This window comes from Protopterus annectens, chromosome 5.part0 (genome assembly GCF_019279795.1).
Source record: "Protopterus annectens isolate FY-2018-M chromosome 5.part0, PAN1.0, whole genome shotgun sequence".
Taxonomy (NCBI): Eukaryota; Metazoa; Chordata; order Ceratodontiformes; family Protopteridae; genus Protopterus; species Protopterus annectens.
Window position 1 is genome coordinate 1306305771 of NC_056735.1, and position 15499 is coordinate 1306321269.

Consider the following 15499-nt stretch of genomic DNA (forward strand, 5'->3'; position numbering starts at 1 on the left):
GTGTGTGTGTGTATATAAAAACAATAGAAAATGAACAAACTGATTTAAACAAGTAACCCAATTAACCAGAAAAAAATCTCAAAACTGAGCCCTGTTCCAGCAGTCTTCAATCAGACAAGTTCTAACTGCACACTCCTGCTACTAGGGTACAGGGAAACCTTCTCCAAAAAAGATGGCCTGGATCAGTGCTTAAGTTATACAAACAAAGCTAGATTCAGCAGGCCTGAATCCGGTCTATGCTACAGCAACAAGGTGCACCAATTTCAGAAACAGTTCAAATAAGCAGGCACAATAAGCCTGTGACCAGAAATTTCCAGCTCAGAAGGGTAGAATCCAGCCTCTCCTCCCACAAGAGTGCAGACCACAACCCTCTTAATGTAGAATAACTGGCCTGAAGCCCAAGTGCTTAAGCCAGAACTAATACACTTTTAGAATAACAGACATTGGGCCTTCAATCAGCAATTCCCAGCTTAGAAGGATGTAAGCTACCTGTCCTGCCATAACAGTGCAGACCACAAACCTTCTTAATGTAAAACAACTGGTATGAAGCCCAAGTGCTTAAACCAAAAGACTTAGAATAACAGTTACAATTTAATATCAGGCTACTACCAAGCAGTAATAAATGCAGCAGAATAAATAAAATGTAGTACTTTTAAGAAAAGCAAAATAAAGTAGGAGGAAACACAAATACAGTAAAAGCTGATGAATAAAGTGCAATTTTTTTTAAGTGCAAGGAGAGAGGAAGGAAGAACCTAAGTGGGTTGGCCTTCTCAAATCTTCTCTCTGTATTAAGTCAAGTGAACACTAGACTCAGAATATGATCTCACTGTACTCGGTTAAGTGAGCAAATGAGATGGACCCAGGAGGAGTGTTCTAATACAGACAGACAGGAGGGGCGGGCATTTCCAGAACCACCAACTCTAATACCAACACAGGAACAGGGATGGTGGGTGAGCAACTAACTGCAGAGAGACACACAGCACACTGTTCAAAGAAACACACAATTAGGAAAGAGAAAAAATGAAAATACAGTACTTTTAAAACTGCAAGTTTGTACTTAACAGAAGACTAAAATACACTACTGCAAGTTTTACTTAACTTCAGTTTCTAATGCAGATGTTTGTAGCCAAGCAAGTCTCTCAGAAGTTGAGCATGAAATGATTTCTCAAACTTTGTGGCTAGCACTTAAAGTACAGAGGAATCCCTGTAGGCTATTAAATATCAGATAACAAAGAAGTGATAACACCACCCCCTCTTATAGCAGACACGCACACACACAGCACACTGTTCAATGAAACACACAATTAGGGAGCAGAAAAAAAGAAAATACAGTACTTTTAAAACTGCAAGTTTGTACTTAATAGAAGACTAAAATATACTTCTGCAACTTCAGCTTCTAATGCAGATGTTTATAGCCAAGCAAGTCTCTCAGAGGTTGCGCATAAAATGCAAATTCTTTTTGATATATTGAGGTTCAAAAAGGAGATTAGTATTTCAGCATTGGAAAAGATGGGTATATTACTGGTATAGGGTGTGATGTTGAGTGTAGAGGGATATAGAAGTGCTATCCCTCCCCCCTTTTTCTTAGATCTATCTCTTCTGGTAATTGCAAAGTTTGGCGGTATTATTTCTGAGTCTTTTACATTGGGATTTAGCCATGTTTCAGTAAGGGCTAGTATGTCAGGTTTATTTTGATCAATCCAGGCATGCACTGGGGCTATTTTATTACATATACGTCTAAGGTTAAGTGTAAGTATGTTTAAATCTTTGGGGTTACTCCTGTGGCTAAGATTAGAGGGTGGGCCAGGGTTAGGATGTATGTCTCCACATTTAAGTAGATAGGTAATGAGGAAGGCATACCATTGGAAGTGTTTTTTATTCCTAGCTGAGACTACTGGTGTCAAGTGTGGTTTCATAGGAGGAGAGGAGGCCAGTTTGTGGTTTGAATAGAATGGGAGGGTATAGGAGAAAAGCAGGGAGGCAATGTGTGAGAAGATGTGTTTTTTATTGGGGACAGGGTTAGAGGAGGTTGTTGATGTGTATTGGTGTGTGAGGGGTATGCGAAGGTATAGCTGTAGTGAGGCTGGGAATTAAGAGTAAAGAGGCCAGGCCAGTTAGGAGGAGCATGTCACTGTGATAGTGAGTTCAACAATAGTAACAGTGGGATTTGTGTGTTTGAATGTAGTACAGGTGTAAACAAAGATTGTTATCATGTGATAGGTGTGCAGCTGAAGGTAAAGCTGGAAAGTTTTGACTTCAGAGTGGGCTTTGATAATGTGGTTAGGTGTTTTACCTTGCAGTTGATGATAAGGATGAGTGGGAGAGATGTGATTGGTCAGTAGTAAAATGATGGTGCAATGCTAGTTTGTGTGTATAGTAGAAGAGAAGGTGGTAAGCCTGGAGTTAATTTAAAACAGTTTGAGGTGTTGATTGTATTGTGATGGTAGAGTGGAGTAAAATGCAAAAAAAGTATAGTAGTGGGCATGTGAATTCAAGGGAATGGATGTAAGGGATCTTTTGTGTATATCTTTTGTATACAAGTCATTGAGCACTATTGGTACCTCTTTTGAGCATGGTATGGCCGCTGCATCTACTTATTGGCCATATGAGCAAGTGTGGTGCATACAGGTATTGTCGTTGCTTCTATGAGGGACCACAAGTGGTTATTCTGAACCATCCCAGGATTATTCCTTGCTAAGGCAGATATACCTGCAACAACAGTGGGGTGGTCTTATGTAGCCCTTTCTTCTGTATGTCCTGTTTTTTGTATTGGAAAAACTGAGAGAAGATTAAATAAAAGAATCTATATGCATTTACATTCCATTAAAAAGGGTGATGAAAATAATGCAATATTTAAATATTTTTGTTCTTGAAAGGATTTTAAAAAGGTTTACTTTTTTGTATAGAAGAGGTCCTCAAGGACAGCAGGGGGGTGATTGGCAAGCTACCTTACTCTGTAGGTAATTGTCACGTTAAATCCTTTTAAACTCTGATGCTTTACTTGACTTGAATGAGTTTGTTTCTCTTGCTCTAGTTTTAAAGTTAAGATATGATAGGGAGTGTTAATCATCCTGTCACACCTACTCTTTTAGCATATATAACCTTGTTTTACAGAGATGTCTTTTATTGTAAATCATTAAATTCTGACAAGTACTTCTTGCAGAATGCTCCTTTTTTGTTTATAAGGTCTGTTTTAGGACTGTAGTGTTTACTCTTAAAAGAAAAAGAATGAAGCATTTTCCATGACTTGTTAGATAATTTTGCCATATCAGAAGACTGCTATGTCAGTAATGCCACTAGTACACATGTTCATTGTCCTATTTTTTTTCTTTCCTTTGTTTAGTAGATTGAAATTAATGTCTCATTTAATATTTTCAGAGGCCTGTGGCACCAAATCTGTCTACGCTGGGCCTGAGCAAGAGGAATATTCTACCTTCATCATTGATGACCCTCAGCAGACTTACAAAACACTAAGACAAATAATTGAAGCTGTTCAAACCCTAGAACAGGAGCACGCACAGTACAAGAAGGACAAATTCCAGAAGACAAGATACGGAAGCCAGTAAGTGTTATTACATAGTGCACTTAAAAAAAACTCCTCAGGATTGTGACAGTACCTATAGTCATACTAAATCTACAGATGTTCATGTTGCATTATCTTCCTTGGGGTGTTCTTAGCTCTTGTACAGACTAGTCATAACTCTCTCACACCACCAGATGGCACTCACTGGTACAGTTTTCCTCAGGAGGACTTTACCAGTGTTCCGTTTACATTCAGTGGCATATCCTTTCCCTTCATCCCTGTTAGCTAAACACTGAAACAACATTCTACAAGGGCTTTAGCAAATTCTAAAGGTAAGCAGCAGAGTGGCAGCAAGATGTAGCAGGTAATGTTTTGTTTTTTCCTTCTGCTCTTCCCTTGTCTCTCCTGTTCCATCTAGTTCATCCTATAGATTCGACTTTCTGCTGTTTATGTCCCCCAACCAGTGCCATGGATCCCACATTTGATTCTTCTCCCTTCAAAGTCAGTGAATGAATGAGTTTCCAGATAGGCTAGGTTATAAGATAAAGTGGAAAAATTGTAGAGCAATTGGATTTATCAGAAATTCTTCGAAAGAGTCTCCCCGTCTGCGTTTTGTCATGAAGGCATCCATTAAAACAGCTCTTGTCACTATAGATAAGCTCGTGGTCATTGCCTCTCTGGGCAGCTGTAACACACATCTTTTCTTTTGCAGGAAAGTTATTTGGTCGGTATGTAATGTCATGGATGTGGACTTTGCCAGCAGGATGCATAAGATATATCATTCTTGACTTTGAGCCTCTGGACTTGTCTTAGTGGTTGTGAGGCAAATAAATAAACTATTATTTGACTTCTATTTCAGTTAAGTGATATCAGAAAAGGAGCAAGATGTCCAGTGACTTAATAAAACTAAGTATCCCATGGCAACACATTAAAAGTAGCTGTTTAAGAAAGGAAAACGTACTTTTAAAGATATTTTAGCCATAAGGTCAAGATGGCTAACAACAACCAGGACAGTAATTATTTTAGGTGAGACATACCCTGAAAGTAAAAGTAGATCCAATCTATGCAGCTGTATCTGTAGCAGCCATTTTGATGACAGACAGACCTTCAGCAAGTCCCATGTAAATAAGATGAAGGTCCTTTTTTCTCCATTTCAGCATTTGTACAACTAGTACTGTAGGACACACAGACCATCTAATTTGGCTGTTGTCCTCTTTAATGAGGGGGTTTGGTATCTCTTAGGTAATTTCAGTTAACTGCACCGTAGAATATGCCCTTGCCCAGTAAACAGAGAAATGTAATTCCCAGCAGTATCTGGTTTTCCAAGTAAATTGTACTTCAAATTCATACCAGACACATAAGTATTAATAGTGCTTATCTTGTTCAAGACATCTAAAATACTGTATTGTTTGTCCTTCTTTTGAAGATGGGTACAAGTTCTGTGCATAAATATCTAGACTATTCTACTTCATTAGCTCAAATCGTGTTTTGCTTTTAGTGTAACAATCTTCCCGTCTATTTCAGGTCATTATAGTCTTGCATATTTTTGTAGCTTTTATTTTCACAAAGTACTTAAAAGATGTATTCATGGCTCTGTCTTGAGTAAAACCACTAGTGCTGTTGCCGGAGCAAATTTTATTTATGGTTTCCAGAAGTTTACAATTTGCAATTAGATGTAAGAGCTGAATGGGACTGCTGATAGTTGTTGTTTGTCTTCCTTTGAGTTTCTGTGAACATTATCAAATTTTGGATGAGTGTGTGCATTTTGTTTCTTTTTTGCTGCCCCTCCTCACAACTGGCCATCAGCTGCCACAAAACCCCTCTCCTCATTCGACAGGTCTACCAAACTCACCTTAGTCTCCTCCTGGGCTCAACATGGCTAGTGCCTGGGGCCAGTGAGGAGATTGTGGTTGCTGGGGTGTTGTCATACTGCTGCTGAGGAGTGTGCCCTAACTGTCCACCATCCTGCAGCAGCCTTGGGAGCTCTGAGGTTGCTAGCTGTGGGAGGTGCATGCTCACTTCCCCACAAGTGCAACCTCCCAAACAAGAGTCATACCACTTGCATCATAGAGCTTTCCCAGCTCCTACTGCTGTTCTTAAAAGTACTAAAATAATAGGTTAAAGTAACATGTTAATATAGATACATTGACTGCATGTAAAAAGCTAGATCAGAATTACATTGCAGTCAGGCAGTTTGGAAGAGACCAGACTATGAACTGAAATCCAGTATCGCAAGCATGTATAAACCAACATCACTGCTACTGTTTAAAATTGTACAGCAGGTTTAATAGGGAAATTAATAAACAGCTTACAAGCTTAGATTGCTAAAAATCAGAATTGTCTCACTTGAACTTCTAGAATAATCCAGGTGCTTTCCCCTTCCCTTCTTAACTGTTTGAAAGGATGGAAATTCTTGGCAAGCTAACTCCTGTTTGGGGAGAAAAGAAAAAGGTTGGTAGGTGGATAGCCTGGTTTAAGGACAACTCATTAACCACTTAGGGCATAAAGGTGGAGTTGGTGCGAAGGGAGACTCTGTCTCTGTGGAAGATCAAAAAGGGGGAAGAAGCCATAAGGGCCTGGAGTTCAGAGACTCTCCTGACAAAAGTTAGGGCTAGCAGCAAGACAGTTTTCCAGATGCAGTGTGTTTTAAGGAGCTAGAATATGTTGGCTCAAAGGGTGCAAGGGTCAGCTTCTCTAGCACAAAGTTTAGATCTCAGGGAGGGGCAGAGGCATCCTGGGTGGCCTAATGTGGAGGATGCTTTTGAGGAACTGTTTGGCCTCAAATCTAGAAGCTAAAGGGGGGAAAGAGGCAGATGTGCAGAAATGGCAGATAGATGGGCTTTTACAGATGAATAAGCCCGGCTAGAATTGAGCAACTCACACAGGTATGAAAGAACCAGAGGGAGATCAACCATTATTGGGTCCGGGTTATGAGAAAGACAGCACATCGAAAATCTTTTCCATTTGGATAGGTAAGATTTCCTGATATTGAGTTTCCTGGCCTTCTGCAGGACTTGAAGCACATCCTCTGAGAATAGGTGTCTAAATGTATCAGTGCTCTATCACCCACTGAGTCAGCTGTAGAGTTGCCAAGTGTGGGTGGATGAGGTTGAGATTTCCTCCCTAGGTGAGTCTGTCCCATTAAAGTCTTCCTCAGCAGAGGAATAGTCTAATGGTGAAGTAATCTGTGAGGAGTAGGTTAGGGAGTCACTGTCATCATCAGATGAAACTTCTTCCTCTGAAGGAGGCTGTTGTCTGACCTTTTTTTGGGGTGAGCTAGGCCAGGATAAGGGAGGAGTAAGGGACCCAACTGTAAGCCACAAGGACATGAAGGTCTTGAATAATCCTTGTGCAAAATTTTGACATTCTTTCTGGGGGTTTTGAGGAGGGGGTGGATGCTTAGTCTTTTTGCTAACAATCTTGCTGCTGGCAATCACTTCTGCCAGAAGGGTTTCTGAACTCCAGGCCCTTATGGCCCCCTCCCCACCTTTCTTGGTGTTCCTCAAGGACAGTTTATCTCTCCTCACCAGCCCCTCCTTTACGCCTAAAGTGGTCAATGAGTTATCCTTCAACCAAACTATCAATCTTCCTACCTTTTTTCCTTCACTCCAAAACTCTGTTTCCTTTCACCCTAGAGCCATAGGGCTTCCTATCTCAAAACATACTATTTCCAGTTGGATTTCAAAGGCTATCTCCTTCTGCTATGAATATCATGAAAAGAGCCTCTCTTCTTCCATCAAAGCAAACTCTACTAGAGCTACTGCCTCCTCAGACCCCTTCTTCAAAGGGCTGGATACCAATTCCATTCTGAAGGTAGCTACTTGATCATTAGTCCGTACATTTACGAACTATTACAAACTGGACAACATCTTCAGATCCAGGGCAGGGTTTGCTAGGGCCATTCTCCTGCTTCCTGGAAAGCTCCGCTGCTCCTCCCTCCTCCCTCTCTTTCTCCCCAAAAGTACTGCAACAGTAGAATTGAAGGACATAGATTAGTTGTGTAAAATCTTACCATAATGATAGATGTCCTCCTCTTGTCTGTTGCAATATTCTATCCCTCCCTCAATCCCCCTGGACTTGTTCTTCCTTGGATTTACTTAACCTACATACCTATTTCTCAAGTGTTATGAGTTCTGAGAATGGTGCGTGTGTATGTCGCTTTTATGGCCTAAATCCGATAGCAGCCAACATGCGACGTACCAAGCACCCTAGGCACTAAAAGTCTTTTGCATGCTGGCTGACGGGTCGCTTGGCAGGCACTCTCCCTCATGTAAAGAATACTGGAACAGAGAAGAGAAGGACATCTATCTTTATGGTAAGAGTTTACACAACTGTACTTTATGACTATTGTGTGTGAGGGGGGGGGGAGCAGAGAAAAGAAGAAATAGAAGAGATGGGAGAGAAATGAGAGGATGTGTAGTGAATGTAGAATTGGAGTTTTATGTGAAAACAAATGTGAGGAGGGGAGTTTAGAGTGGCAAGTGGTTAGCGCTAGAGTCAGTAAGGTGTGGTATGGAGAAGAGCAAATGGGGAGGGTGTAAGAGTGTAGAGAGTTCTGGGAAGGGGAGAAGTTAAGGCTAGAGAGCGAAATCTCAGAAGAGGAGAAGCTACAGGCAAGAAAGACTTACAGTTTTATAAGTTTTTATCTGATTAGGAAGAATGTAGCAGTTCGTCAACTGGGTTTGGAATAATAGCACAACCAGTTATTGCTAAGGTGCTGTCTGAGTTGAAGACAGATAGTTTGTGTGTTACTTTGAGTGAGTGGGGGATATTATTGCAGATTTTGCAAATGTAATTAGAGTAGAGAGGGTGTCTCCAACAGTATTATAAGATTTAGTGTCTAATGACGGATTTGTTAGAGGATGTTAAGTCTCTGCTACTGGAGTATAATTAGAGCAGATTGTGGAGTGCTGGGATTAGTTTACAAGTGGTGATTAGTTGTGAGAATGTTAACTAGTGGGTAGTTCTAACCAATGTAATTCTGGTACTGCATTGCAGTGGTGTGACCTGTGTAAGTTATTTGCAGTGAATTTGCCTGTTTTGTTGTAACATGCTTCCAGTTTTACTTTTTCTGTTTTATTCAAGTTACTAAGAACTGGTGAGGTGCAGAGTAGATTTAAAAGTAGATAGGTTCTGTCTATTGATTATATTGCTGAGTCTCTAAGACATGGCTTTGCCCTATAGAGTAAGACTGGGTTTCCATAGGAATGAGATACATGCTGTGCCAATTTTCACCGGTGTGTACGAATGAAAAAACATTTCTGAAAATTTCTTCCATATTCCACTTCCTGCACAACAGAGTTTTATTTCAGTTACTAACCTGTTTTTTAGTAAGATTTGCAGGGTATCAAAGCCCCATTTGAGCTCAGGCTGGGATAATAAAATGTTTAAGAAACTGCACACTCTGCTTCACCTGTCCCTAATTAACCTGGTTCAGTACTTAAATTAACTCTGTTGCTGGTCTTTCATTTTAAAATACAGTCTTCCACAACTTTTTATTTTTTTAGAAACTGTGCTTATGAGACTGTCCATAAACATGTTCTGTTTGTAACCTGTCCCCACCAGTGTAACAGCACTGATCGCTGAAGAATACACAGTGCAAGCCCAGATTGCATACACTAAAGCAAATGCCTATGAAAAAATTCTAACCAGAAGTAACACTTTGTGGATTTTCCAGCATTTCTTTAAACAAAGGATGGCTTCATTTTTTCTCATCTTCCACACAAAAGGTGTGTTCATAGTCATCGGCATAAATAATTCACACCTTAAATGAGAATCCACACTGTCTGTTGATAGTCTTGGCTACTGAAAATCTCTGCTGGGCATTTTAATTCCTATATTGACAATACTGTTCTTTCATATGACATTCTGGGTCATTGAAAAAGACATAGGTAAGCTTTCTTTTCTCTGTGAGAGTAAGACTGTAGCAATAATACCCTAGATGGCCCTGGCTTGTTTGAAATATCAAGTTGTGGCAAACAAGTTCAGTCTGTTTTCCATGCCAGAAGCATGGAAATTTGATGGGACCAGCATGGCCAAGACTTCATATTCAGAGGCCTCTGTGCAGGACTAATGAGATAATCTGCCAGAAAGTGCTGCATTCAGGGGCAGCCTTAGATGGTATGGTACCCAAGGCGAAGAACTGTATGGCATATTTCCCCCTACAGGTATGGCATATTTCTCCCTACAGGTATGGTGCCCTAGGCAAAGAACTCCATGGCACGTTTCCCCCTACAGGCATGGTGCTCTAGGCAAAGAACTCCATGGCACGTTTCCCCCTACAGGCGTGGTGCCCTAGGCAAAAAGCTCCATGGCAGGTTTCCCCCTACAGACATGGTGCCCTAGGTAAGAGCTCCATGGCACATTTCCTTCTACAGGTATGGTGTCCCAGTCGAAAAGCTCCATGGCACATTTTGCCCTAAGGGTATGGTGACCTCTAGGCAAAGAGCTCCATGGCATGTTTCCCCCTACAGATATGGTGCCCTAGGTGAAGAGCTCCATGGCACGTTTTCCCCTACACATATGGTGTGCTAGGCGAAGACCTCCATGGCACGTTTCCTCATACACATCCCCTCAGTGCCTCCCCCTCCCCTCCCCCCATTGCTTCCCCACATCATTCAGTTTACTTTATTTTCACACATTTTACTTTATTCCTCAGCTTTCTCCTTCATCCTTCCAATACATCCTAACTGGACCAGAACACATACTGTAGTAACTGTGGGAGAAATAATTGAATTAAGCCATCAGTCTGGATGCTTCTAGGCCTCTGGAAGTCATGGGGTTTCTAGATATTTTGAGGTGTATTTTAGAGTGTTTTCTACCCTTTAGGTTCGGTGATACCCTGAAAAAGTCAATCTTATTCTTCAACTTTCCTTTTTCCTACATCCTTTCGATACATTCCAACTGGGGCAGACTGCACTATAATAACAGTGGGAGAACTATAATAGCGGGAGAAATAATTGCATTAAATTGCCGGCCTAAGGACTGCTGGGCCTCAAGAAGCCATGATTTTTTCTGGATGTGTTGAGACTAAGTTTGGAGTTTTTCCCCCCAACTCTTCTGATTCAGAGATGCCCAAACAAAAATCTTAACTGAGGAAAGAAATTGAGTCTGACATTTCAACCTGATTAAATTTGTTCTATTTCACATTTTAGATTAGTGCACTAAGCCAATAATGTTCATATTCAACAATGATCTTTCTGGACTTGAACAGTTTAATAGTGTTTAGCTATACTGGCTACATTTGTTATACGTTTTATAGATTTGTCAGATTCCATGAAGGATTTAACATGTGGACAAGCAGTAGTCTGCAAAACATGTTAGGTATTTCAAAAAGTCTAGTTAATAAATTGCTTGACTAATTAAGAAGTGCAGTCAAGTAGACTTGCTGTTACTATTAAGTCAGGAGGCACAGACTATGATTCAACCTAAAATTGAGCTCATTTGTTGATGAGTTGTTGGTTCTGAAATACCTAACTTAGTATGGGTGAACAAGTACAGAGTGTTCGTCATGTTATCACTGCTGTCTTGAAGCAAATCTTAGCTGTTTGGATAACCAAGTATATATGAGGTTTTGGCAGTGTTTTGTTTGTAAATAATGATCAATTAACCAAGATGCAGTAATTTATAGATCACTGTGGCTGCAATGTATTGGTTTTAAAGGTTAATGTGAAGCTTTGCTGTATTTGGAGATGGATTTCAGTGCTGCTTCATACTGGGGAATTAACACATAATGTACAAGCCTTATCTAAACTAGTTTAGAGTCTTTATTTTTCATTTGGCAGTTGTTGGTCACAGGTTAAGAAGGGTAAGCACTGAGGTAGAAGTTAAAAGATGTATCATTTTTTGGCAGTTAACCCTGGAGGTTGTTTATAAGTTTTTTATTTTTTTTAATTTGGTCTTGAAAACTGCAGTTAGTTTTATCAACATGGGTTTTCAAAGGTAGGGTAGGGTTTTGATATATTGCATATATTTGCAGTTAAAGATCCTATCACTGGTAATACTGTTTGGGTAGGGATTTACTTCTACAGTACTCTGTGCAGCAAGACTCTATGGATGCTTAAGAATATTAATTTTGTTTCAGAAAACTTGATGAACTTTGTGGAACTCCCAGACTTGATACAAGTTGGGTGGGCCTTGCAGATCTGTTATATTAGAAGTGAAACATCATAATTTATTAATTCATTTATTTGTCTTTGTTTACTGGGAAAGTCCAACTGGGTAATACCCATTTTAAGCAGAGGCCCAGGGAGAAAAGCTCCATTTGCTTACATTGCATTATACTAAGTTCCAGTCAAACACAGAGTAGTAGTTGCATTTCTGTTTACATTTATACACAAACAGTAGATACGTTTGTATACACACACACACACATATATATATATATATATATATAAAAGCATCTCAGCCTGATTTCACTAAAGTTGAAAAGCTGAGCATTACACAATTTGGCAGCTTTGTCAAGCATTCTTGGTCACCATGAAGCAATGTGCTAGACCATTGTTCTTATCTAAATGGAAGTGGTTTGCTATTTTGGCTTCTTCAGAGAGGGTGAGCACCTGTTTGGTACAATATGATTAATCCAGTCTGTTTGCTTTCCCTTTCTGAAGCAAGGCTGGAATATTCGGCTTTGAAATTTAATCTTTTGACCATCTTAGACTTGGACTAGAGGATGGGAACACAGCACCAAGTAGCATGCCCCTTATTTTCATAAGGGATATGCTGTATTAGAAGCTTATCAATCGTCTCCATGTGACATTTGAACATCTTGCTGGACACATAGCACATACTCTCTTTGAATGTTTGGCCTCCTGTGATGTGAATTTCCTTTCATGGGAACCCCTGCTGTTGCTAACTGTCACTTAGGACAGGGTCTTTTTGTGATTCCTCCTTAAATAGTCCCCAGTTTCAAAGATTATTCTAAATCAAACCATCGGATTACTGGCCTGTTTTGCAGGCACAAATATACAGAAGAAAGTTTGATGCAAAAATATTAGCTTAGATAAGGCAACAATTCACCAGTGTATTTTCTGTGCAATGCTAGTGTGTCTCACAGTATCTTTTCTCCATTCTGAGTAGCACTGTTTGTTGGCCTTTCTTCCCATCTTTTCTTAGCAAAATGAGTAGGAGCACTGAAGCTTTCAGACTATGATGGCAGCTGCCTCGGTTGTCTATTTTTAGTTTGTTTAAGACCTAGCTGGAAAGAAGTGAGGAACACCCTGAAACCTCTCTCACCCAGCATTACATAAATGACATTCGAGAAGAGCTAAAATTAGGATAAAGCCGGATGAGAAATTACTGGCAAGATTTTGCTAGGTTTTAGATGTTGTGGGAATTAGGGCCCTGTTAACTGATACATTTTCAGAGACCTAGAATTATATTTGGTACTTATGCACTTACCTGAAGCAAGGTTGGAATATTCGGTTTTGAACGTTCACTTTTTGACTGCTTTGGACTTTATGGAGGGGAACACAGCAGGTAAGAAGACGCTTCTTATTTCTTAAGGGGGTATGCTATATTAGAAGATTGTGCATAACTTAGTAGCTACACGAATAATTAGTTATCCATCTCACAGGGCACTGATCTATACATTAAAGGAAAATATAGTACTGAAATTTTCAAAGTGGTATGGCCCTGCATGCAAGGTAAAGAACTGTAATATTTATTCTCTGTTTCCAAGTTAAATGTGACAGTAGGCCTTTTTGTTTCAACATCTTCATGTGTTCCCCTAAACATTAAATATATGACTGGGAGAAAAGGCTTTGACAGTGATTGTGTTTAGGTTAACTGTATATAGGAAAATAAACTATTATACCAACAAGTTTAGCATATAGTTTGTATGCTTTCAAGTAAGGCTAGTCTGAAAAATCAGACCCAAAGTTTTTTCTTTTGTTTTTTTTTTTCTCAAAAACCAAACTTAAATTTCTTTTATTGGTCTTAGAAGCAGAACATACATATAAATGTGCACCTCTAACCCTTGCAAACACACACACACACACACACACACACACACACACACACACATACACACACACACACGTAGGGTTCTGTTAAAGAGGTAGATCACACAGGTTATCGAACTACCTGAGCAGTGGCTTAAAAGGTTGTAAACAAAAATGATGCCAAAATAACTGTATTTCTTTGTGGGAGATCATGGTATAGTGGGGAATGGGAATTTGCCCTTTCCTTGCTGTTGTGTGAGCTAATAGTTGTTATACGCAAGCAGTAACGAATGTGGGACTGTCCCCTTGAAAAAAATCCTTGTTCACTTTTTAGAAGTGTTTTGTCCAATTCTTTCTTTTTTGACAGATTGTGTTTATATCTTTTGGCAGTTTTATCATTTCGTACCTTTTGTGTGCTAATATATATGTGTATGTATATATAGAAGGAGAGTTATACTTGATGTAAAGTAAATCGTAACTTTATTTTTTTTTCTCATTTCTAGGGAGCATCCAATAGGAGACCAGAGTTTTCAGACTTACATCCGACAGCATTCGGAGTGCTCAACACATTCCATCTAACTTTCAAAGACAATACAGACAATGTAAAAAAGGGTCAGTTGAAAATGAGGCTACATCAAAGGGAAACCCCATGTGTTGTAACGTGTAAAGAAACGGTGTCAAGCTTGCAAACCTTTTGTGACTCATCAAGTGTTTCTTTCCCCACAAACTGTTACAGTAGCTGCCGTGCACTTTAGTCATCTGAGCTAAAACAGATGATGATAAATCCTTTTGCCTTTTAGGTAATATTATTAACTTGCTTTTTCATTTTTAGTGATCAGTTCAATGATCACAATCTAAGGAACCTAGACAAAGGACTTCGGTGTGATGTTCTTCTGTGGCTTTTGAGAGCCAGCACATTTTTGAAGGACTGCACTAGCATTCTGCTGTGCAAAGAAAGCAAGTACTGTACGCTGTGGCATGAACCATTTACAGGAATCTTGTCTTGCTCTTGCACTTAAAAGATATTTTCAGCCAGTTGCTTTGCAAATCATTTTCCACTGCAGCTAAAATATCTTTCAGCTGTTAATTGGATGCCATGGTGAAGTCATGCAACCTGCATTCAAATTCTAGAGATGTACATATGAAAAAAAAATGTCAGAGATGGTATATATATCATGTTTCCTGTTTAGTTAGTCCAGTTCACTGGTAATTATATGTTGTTCCATAGGTGTTATTAGAAATAGAAGCATTTCTACTTTTGCCTAGATTTCAAGTCAGTGTGATACTGTTCCAGTTGAAAACAAATGTTGTGACTGTTTTATGACATAGAACTTGTTTAACCTTGTGTTTTGTCTTTTTTTCTTGTGGAACACACAAGAATGCCTTTTTGGTGAAACCATACCACAGTTAGTTTTGCATTGCGATTATTGAGCTCAGTTAAGTGCCAATTTTTACCAAAAGGGAAATCGCCACAAAGTCTGTAACACTTTTCAGAAATAAGCCAGGTCTGATTAGTACAAGGTGTAGAGTATTTCTGAATATTGATCTTACATGAAGTGGAAAGAAAAGGACCTTCACCCCTCCACTCTTTCCACCATCAGGGAGTGTTTTGGAATAAAGTGCTTAGTACCAGAAAGTGCACTTGCCTGTACAGGTTTTCTGTTGCCGAAAGGGATTGCACTTCACCACAACTGCTTGTACTTCATTGATTTCCTTTGTATGCTTTTTGTATATCACGTCTTGCTTTTCTGTATTGATCATTCATTTTTGGCATCTAGTAGGTAGATCTGCTGCTTTTGTCTTGTACCAGTGCCTTGGATGAATACTTGGCGTGATTGTATTGTTTGGTCATTCTTCTGTGGCCTTTCTCTCCTGTTTATGGTTTAACTTGCATATCCGTTATGTGCCAAGAAGCAGATGGTTACAGACAGTTGGAAAAAATGGTGTCTCATGGTTTCTAGAAGAGGATGTCAGGTTCTTGTTCACCATCCAAGAAGGGTCATTTAAGTACCACTGACGTAATTGTGTATGCTGT

At 39.6% G+C, this 15499-nt stretch overlaps 1 protein-coding gene across 2 annotated transcripts in view; it reads left to right on the forward strand.

Annotated features, from left to right (window-relative positions):
• The window catches only part of RASA3 (RAS p21 protein activator 3), a 1807402-nt gene extending 1792299 nt beyond the window's left edge, over positions 1 to 15103 (forward strand). For both annotated transcript variants that reach the window (XM_044071113.1, XM_044071114.1), the window contains 2 exons: positions 3379 to 3562; positions 13968 to 15103. In XM_044071113.1, the coding sequence (XP_043927048.1) occupies positions 3379 to 3562; positions 13968 to 14043 (260 nt within the window). In that variant the 3' untranslated portion in view covers positions 14044 to 15103. The remainder of the gene's footprint in view (positions 1 to 3378; positions 3563 to 13967) is intronic.
• The last annotated feature ends 396 nt before the right edge of the window (positions 15104 to 15499 follow it).